The following is an 8,216-nucleotide window of genomic DNA, read 5'->3' as shown; positions in this document are numbered from 1 at the left end:
GAAAGACTCTGGTTGAGGCTGATTCTGAGGCTTGAGAAAAGAGAGCAGCTCACTGTTCTTTCCTGGAGATGGCTGGACTTCAGTTGGCCAAACATACAGATCTGGCCTATACACTGACAGGGCTCTCCAGAGACCTAAACCACAATGAGAGGACCTAAGAATACTGCTTGAAATGGCCCCATCATAGGCCTATCAAACATCCCCTTCCCCTCAAACAGTACTTTCTGGAGCCAGTGGTCAGAAGGAATCATAGCTTCCACCACTGTTTTTCAGAAGTGGGGAGAAAAGTTCTAAAACCCAGGGCATCCAGGCAAGTAGAGCATCTTGCCTCCATAACAGCTGGATCTTAGGCAACCAGAACCTCGGAAGATCTGTACTATGTGGGTGGGCAGCCAGGACACTGGCACAACAGTGAGGGCTGTGGTGAGACCCTGCAGTCAGACGCCGATGTGGGTGGTCCAGGGCAGGAAAGAGAGGCAGGAGGCAGGTGATTTCCTTGAGTGAGAGAGGACCATTCCTCACAGCCACCTAAAAGAGGGTTCCTCCCTCCAACGTGCCTGTACATGCACACACATACATATGCACTCACATGCCTGCACACACACACACACACACACACACTCAACCAATAGAGGTAAGCAATTCTCCCCACCAGCCAGTCCCCCAGGACTTGCTCCTCCCTTTCCTTTTCCTTTTCCTTTTTCCTTTTTCCTTTCCTGTCCTTTCCTTTCCTGATCCAGCCCCAGTGATGTAAATGTTCACTAGCCACTCCAGCTTTCCCTCCTTAGTTGTACCTTGAAGGACCCAAAACTGCAAAGCAGGATCAGGAATTTCCCCTCTGCCCTCCCCACAATGCCCATCTTCTTCAAACACAGAAAAGCCAATACAGAGAGTAAAGAGAGACAGGAGACAGAAGCCCTGACACAGGTTTTTCAGTATGCAAGTGTTTTTGACTCCACAGCCAGTTGCTTAAAATGAAACATAAAGGGCAGCCAGAATATACACCCAAATGCAAAAAAGTAAAGGCAAACAAAATAAACCACAAAATACCATGAACCCCAACAAAACAAAAAAATTAAAACCCAAAACCCCTCAACTTTATATATATATATATATTTTTTTTGTTGTTGTTGTTTTAAAAGGGAGAACAACTTCAAAACCAACTGGGCAGTTTGATGGGGGTGGGGAGCAGTCCTACAGAAGGGGGCTGAGACCCTCCCCTTGGAACAAAGAACAAACACAATACAAAGAAAATAACCACCAATGCTCCCGAATGGGTCAGGAGTCTCCAGAGAAGATTGTCCCCATCCTCAAACTGGCTTTTTTTTTTTTTGTCTTTTTTTTTGTTTTTTTTTTTCCATTTTCTTCTTTTGTTGTTGTTGTTTTAGCACCTGTACAATAAAACTGTACCATCTCCAACCAGAGCTGGCCGCAGCTAGGCCCTCCTGCCTTTGGATGGCACATACTCTCTACAAGGATTGTTCGGAAAAATAGCAATTGGTAGAAAAATAAGAACAAGAGTGGGAAAGACAATTCCACACGGGGTTGGGGTGGGGACAGGGAAGCAGCCCAAGCTCATCCCTCTCTCTCCCTGAACACGCCCAGTGCTGGAGGCTGCACACTCAGCCCCGGGTCCTGCCCGAGACCAGTCTTCTGCCCTCACCTAGGAAACAGCTGAGGCCAGACTTCACATCTGGCAGTCAACCCCAGAGCCCTCTTCAGATTCCAAAGTAGAATAGGGGGCAGAGGGAGGAGGAAAGGGAGAGAGGAAGGGGTCCTGTGAGTCTGGTGATGGAGAGAGATGGGGTAAAAGGATTGGGAGCAGAGAGGCTCAGTATCCACAGAGGTTAAGAGCACACAGGGGTAGGCGGCTGGGGGTGCAAGGGGCATAGCTGCAGGAACACACCCATATTGTGCACTCTGAGGGGAGCAGTGAAGAAAGCATGAGGAGGAGGTGACCTCATCCTTCAGACCCTCTCAACTCTCATCAACCCCTCCCTCCCACGATGCTGTCTCTTCCCCAGTAAACACCAATGTCAAGGTAGCAGGGCTGCTTGCTGCAAAGGGTAGGGGGCGATGAAACAGAAAAAACTGGGGGTAGGGGAGCACCAAAGCCTCAGGATTTACCCCAAAACCCCCAGCCCTGGGCCAGCACCAGCCACCTTCATTAGTCAAAAGCGGATGGCTCCCACCTCTCTCCACCCCCTCCCCAGTGGTGGTAGGGGAGACCCTGGGAGTAACTTTGTCAGAGGGAGGGAGGGGGGAGCAGCTCCAGAGCTTATCAACAGAAAAACAAAGAAAGGAGGTGAAGAAAGTCCCTCAATACAAGTTGTCTCAAATTATCACAGTGATACAGACTTATCAGAAACCAATGAAATACAAATTAAATACTAATAAAATAAATACTATGGAAGACAGAAGAACACAGGGGAATGGAAGGGGCGCTCAGAGATTTAGGCTTTTCTCCTTTCTCCTCCAGACAGGCCACGGCCACCCAGGGCCCAGGTTTGGTCTTAGTCATATACAAGGAGGCCAGTCCAAGGGACCCTGGTGCCACTTCCCACCACCCCCGGGACCTCTTGTCCTCAGATGTGGAGTTTAACATTCCACCCCCATCATCAACCACACAACAATAACGATGACAGGGAGATGAGAACTAATTGTAACGCCCCCTCAAAAAAAAAAAAATCCAGTCACTAATGCTGGCGTTGATAAGGCGGCTTCTTGTTGGTCCGGATTATTGCCTCATTCTGCGGTCTGGTGCTGGGTGGGGGAAAACATGGACGGTGGGGAAGGGTGAAATTGGGAGGAGAAAGAAGAAAAGGGAGGAGCTGTTTTCCCCATCAACTGTTCCAGGGGTGGAACTCCACCTCGGACCCCAGGAGCCGAAGTATCTCGGGCTCATACCGCACCAGCTCCACAGTCTCCGAGGAGCCCGGGGGGCACTCGTCCATGGCTCCGGGCCTCTCGGCAGGGGTCAGCAGCTGACTGGAGGCCACCTGCCTGTAGAACTCAGCCTTGGGCAAGGTGATAATTTCAAAGTGCGGGAACCGGGCCTGGAAGATCCTGGAGGAAAGCTTCAGCCTCTTCAGGACGTCAGTAAAGAGAAACCAGTTGCAGGGCCTGCAAAAGGCAAGGATGGGAGTTAGGGAAGGGGGTGGAGGGGAAGCGGTGGGCGTGCAGAGAACACTCTGGAAGGCTCAGGAAGGCTGCCCATCTGGCAACGCCCCCCAACCCCCACTAAACGAGAGGCTCCTTGGGTGTAGCTGAGGCAAACATTTGCTCCTGCCCGCTCCACTGGCTGGCCCAGCTTTTCAGCTAAATGGCGAGCACTCCACCCATGACTGACCTCTTCCAAAAAGTGGGAGCAGGGGGGAAAGGGCCTTTCAGAACCTAAAACTCTTAGCAGGCTCCCCTAGGCCTTCACCGGTACCATGCCCCAGAATTGACCATCTGCGGGGTCCAGTTCTCCTCACCACTGACCCTTGCAGCCCCACTGGTTTCTCTTTCCTGTTCGCACTCTGGCTTCCCCTGCCTCCTTTTTCTCCAAGATCTTCCCCAGCAGAGGGGGGCCATGGAGAAAGGCCGAAACTGTGGGTAATCCAAAAGGCATTTCTCTTTGGCTCTGGAATGCATTAGACAAGTTTTTTCTCCAGCGGCAGCACCGTCGTTTCTGCAGGGCCGGAGCTCACATTACAGCCGGTCTGCCTTTGCTGAGCACACCCGACTGGGTGGCAGCCTGGGGACAGCTGAGAGGGGTGCTGGAGAGGCCATTCATAGGCCAGCCGCTTGCGTGGACTAAACCAAGAAGCGATGCTGCATCCCCATGTCAGTGGTCCCTGCATCCAGGGCTTTCCCTTCTTGCCATTCAACTGTCCCACGTCCAGCCTTCGCCACTTTTGGCCTGTACTATATTACATATTACATCAGCCTCCTAGCTGGTTTCCTTGCTGCCAAGAGTCACTTTTCTGTTCCCCAATCCTCACTGGACCCTCTGTTACTATTAGTTTTCTAAAAAGAAACCTGACCTGTTCACTCATTCCCTAAACAGTTTTCAATGGACCCCCAGTACCTTCAGCAAAAAAAACACACCAAACTTCAAATTCTTTGGCGTGACATTATGCAAGACCTTCCAAGCATCATGACCCCATTCAACCTCTTTAGGGCAATCATCACCCAACACACACACACACACACACACAGAGTATCTTCCACCCAAGTGCCAGCCATTTGGGGAAGGACTAGCCCTGTTTTCTGAACTTTTGGAACCTGGGTGTCTCAGTGCCTTTGCTCATGCCACACCTTCAGTCTTCCTCTCCTCTCTGGCCTAGCTCAGATGCCATATTACCTGTTAAGCCTTCCGCCAATGTAGCTGCTTGCTCGTCCCACCCTCCACAGTCTCTGGCACTTGGTTCACACCCCTATTATACTATTTATAATGGAGCCCATTTCGGAAAGGTGCAACTGCTTAAGACATGTTTATGGAATTGAAGGTTCTACACAGTGCCTAAAACTTCTACCAAGACCCACAAGTCTTATCCCTAAAATGCAACATTTCTTCCAAATGAGTGAAAACTGTCATCTTACACAATCAGGGAATGGAGTGCTCTGAGTTAAGAGAAAAGGACTATAAATACCATACACTTGGATCATCAAAGAATGGCAAACCCTGCCCAGCTGGTGTGTCTCAGTGGTTGAGCATTGACCTATGAACCAGGAGGTCACGGTTTGATTCCCAGTTAGGGCACATGCCTGGGTTGCGGACACGCAGGAGGCAGCTGCTCAATGATTATCTCTCACCATTGATGTTTCTATCTCTCTCTCCTTCTCCCTTCCTCTCTGGAATCAATAAAAATATATTTAAGAAAAGAAGAATGGCCGAAACTGGTTTGGCTCAGTGGATAGAGCGTCGGCCTGCGGACTGAAAGGTCCTAGGTTCAATTCCGGTCAGGGGCGTGTACCTGGGTTGCGGGCACATCCCCAGTGAGAGATGTGCAGGAGGCGGCTGATCGATGTTTCTCTCTCATTGATGTTTCTAACTCACTATCTCTCTCCCTTCCTCTCTGTAAAAAATCAATAAAATATATTTTTAAAAAAATAAAATAAAAAAAACAAAGAAAAGAAGAATGGCAAACCCCCTAGAACATTGACACTAGTGATCAGAATTCAGGTTTGTTTTGATGATGCAGAAGGCACTCTGAACCCCACAAGGCCTCAGCAAGTCACTGTTCCACACCCCCCTACTTCTTGAAAAACAAAATTTTCACATTGTGCTGCAGCTGTGGGGCAGGGCAGATTCAGAAGAGGCGCTAGAAGATGGAACATCAGGAAAACCAGCGTTACCCACACCCAGCTCTTGACCAAAAAACCTCCCTGCCACCCTGCTTGCCGAGTGGCGTGCCGCCCAGGTTGCTTGTGTTCTGTCCACACCTAGAGCACACAGCCCTGGTCCTTTTACTGCCTGGGCCCAAGATCCTGTTTCAAAGAAGGAGGTGCTGAATACTTTGGAGGAATTAATTAACTGTGCAATACTATATCCCAGAGGCCCAGCCCCGCCCTCAGGGATCAGCTTATGCCCAGAAGAATAAGGACCAAAAGCCCCTGAAACTTGATCCCTACAGTGTCATCATATAGGCTATTTTTATTCTTATCTGGCCATGGGGGAAGGGATGCAAAGAAACTGTGGTGGAATGGTTGGAGTCCTCAACGGAGGAGCTCACTTGAAGGATTCCTAAGCCACTGTCCACTCCTCCCTCTATTGTGGGTTTTCACTTAAAAAAAAGATCTGATATTTTAACAATAGATATCAAAGGAAAAGTATCCTTGAAAGTGTTTGCAAAGCTGTTTGAAATATGTGAAGAAGAGACCAGAGAGAAAATACTTGGTGAAGGCTAAGAAAAAAAGGACAATTCTTCCTTCATCACCCTAACTAGCACTGCCACACACTGCCGTACGGCAAACCTGACAAGAACCGTGGCCCTGCAGGCTGCCCAACAGCCTTCCAAGTCATCAAATAGAGACTAAATTGGGTTCAGTTTAATGTTAAGTGTCAGGTAAATTCTAGTCTCCGACAATGGCTGATCCCCGATATAAAATACATGTTAATCTGAGATGATAGCACTGATGGCCATCTTCTCCCCAGCATTAAGTCTGTGAGAAAGCAGCCTGGGGATTACTTACAGACCCCAGGGGCCCCATACCTATGGCAACCATATATCCTGACCTTTCCTAGACTCTCGATTTCAAATATTCTGTCTGGCTGTCCACAGAAACCACAAAAATGTTCCAGAGATTCTAATAGTTCAGCAGTCCAAATATCTCCCAGATCCTCTCTTTCACCCAGGAACAGCACCAAACTCCTCCAGAGAGTGAAGCTAGATTTGGGGTTTGGGAAATATATACGCTCAGCGTATGTAGAGCTTACAGCCCAGCCTCTGTTGTGAACATAACCAATCTGGGCTGGAAAGTGAGGATGGCCTTAGTCATATATTATCTTTCTCATGTTGCAGCATTTGTCTCCGGGTCTCAGCTTCCTTCTGGAGAATTCCACCCTCCAAGGAAGGCAGACCAGGGTTGCCAGGATCCTGGCGCTCAGTCCCCATAGGTCTCTCAGACACTTACCCGTGGGACACTGACACTTGGAGGTTGTAGCAAGGGAGAAGAGGCTTGTCTGAGAGCTCAAACATAAAATCATCCTTTTCGCCATCATCTCCTTCCTGATCAGAACTCCCAGGGGGGTTATGTAGGAGGTCACAGGCAAACCCTTCTTTTTCATCTGTAAGGAGAGCACACAGGGAATTAGGACTTAGCTAGATGCACAAAACGGAAGAACAGAAATGTTCCAACAACACAAAGGGGTATGGCCCTGGTTGGTGGGGCTGGGTTGGTTGGTGCTTCATCCCATGCACAGAAAGGTCTCGGGTTCGATTCTTAGTCAGGGCAGGTGCCCGGATTACAACGTGTTTGATCCCCAGCCGGGGCACAAACAGGAAGCAACCAATCAATGTTTTTCTCTCACATCAGTGTTTTCCTCTCTCTCTCCCCCTCTCCCTTCCTCTCTCTCTAAAAATCAATGGAAACACATCCTCGGGTGAGGATTAAAAACCCCCCAAAAGACAGCCCAAGCCAGTTTGGCTCAGTGGTTGGAGCATCGGCCTGAGGACTGAAGGTTCTCTGGTTGATTCTGGTCAAGGGCACATATCTTGATTGCAGGCTCTATCCCCAGCCTAGTCCAGCTCACGATGTGTACGGGAGGCATTCAGTCAATGTTTCTCACATCAGTGTTTCTCTCTGTCTCTCCCCCACCCTTCTAGTCTCTCTAAAAAAATCAATTGAAAAATATCCTCCTCGGGTGAGCATTAACAACAACAAAAAGACAAAGGAGTATAAAGGTGGGTGATTAGAAGAAAAACAGCAAGCCTACAGAACCCTGGCCAGGACCAAGGTTCAATAATCCCACGGCACACGAAAGTTCGAGCCCTGGAAGACAGTAATCTTTTGAGGCCAGAGATTCATTATACTACTCCACCTTTCAGTTGGAAAAAAGCAAGGTGATGTGAAGGATGAGCTGCTCCACTGCTGGAGATGAAAGCCTGAAGATACCATCATGGTCAAAGGCAAGGTTAAAAACACCTGTTCTTCACCCCCACCCCCCATTTTCCAAAACCACCCCAACTGCCTGCTGGAATCTCCAAAAGCCCAGAGGGGGCTTGGCCAGGTCCCTTGCCCAGATGAGTGTGGGTGTGGTATATTTCACTCTGTCCCCACCTGCTCCTGCTCCAGCTCCCCTGAAGCTTAGAGGGTGGTGCTTCCCTCAGTCTGCAGCCCCTGGCCTGACGGTAAATGATAGACGACTGACACGGATAAAGACTGGCTGCTCTTCTCAGAGAGAAAAACTTGGGCCAGAAGGCTAAGGGCTGGGGAGATGGTAGCTATCTCAGAAACTGTATACCAGTGATGGCGAACCTATGACATGCGTGTCAGAGGTGACACGCGAACTCATTTTTTTTTGGTTGATTTTTCTTTGTTAAATGGCATTTAAATATATAAAATAAATATCAAAAATGTAAGTCTTCGTTTTACTATGGTTGCAAATATCAAAAAATTTCTATATGTGACACAGCATCAGAGTTAAGTTAGGGTTTTTCAAAATGCTGACACGCCGAGCTCAAAAGGTTTGCCATCACTGCTGTACACATTGTGGGGCCAGGGGAGGG

At 48.9% G+C, this 8,216-nt stretch overlaps 1 protein-coding gene across 2 annotated transcripts in view; it reads right to left on the bottom strand.

Moving 5' to 3' along the window:
- Positions 1-306: 306 nt before the first annotated feature.
- The window catches only part of BCORL1 (BCL6 corepressor like 1), a gene marked incomplete at its 5' end in the record, with an annotated part of 46,383 nt that continues 38,473 nt past the window's right edge, over positions 307-8,216 (bottom strand). For both annotated transcript variants that reach the window (XM_081081145.1, XM_081081146.1), the window contains 2 exons: positions 307-3,123; positions 6,622-6,775. In XM_081081145.1, the coding sequence (XP_080937271.1) occupies positions 2,844-3,123; positions 6,622-6,775 (434 nt within the window). In that variant the 3' untranslated portion in view covers positions 307-2,843. The remainder of the gene's footprint in view (positions 3,124-6,621; positions 6,776-8,216) is intronic.

The sequence above is a fragment of the Myotis nattereri genome, assembly GCF_964212035.1.
Source record: "Myotis nattereri genome assembly, chromosome: X".
NCBI classification, from domain to species: Eukaryota; Metazoa; Chordata; class Mammalia; order Chiroptera; family Vespertilionidae; genus Myotis; species Myotis nattereri.
This window is presented reverse-complemented; position numbering and strand designations above follow the sequence as displayed.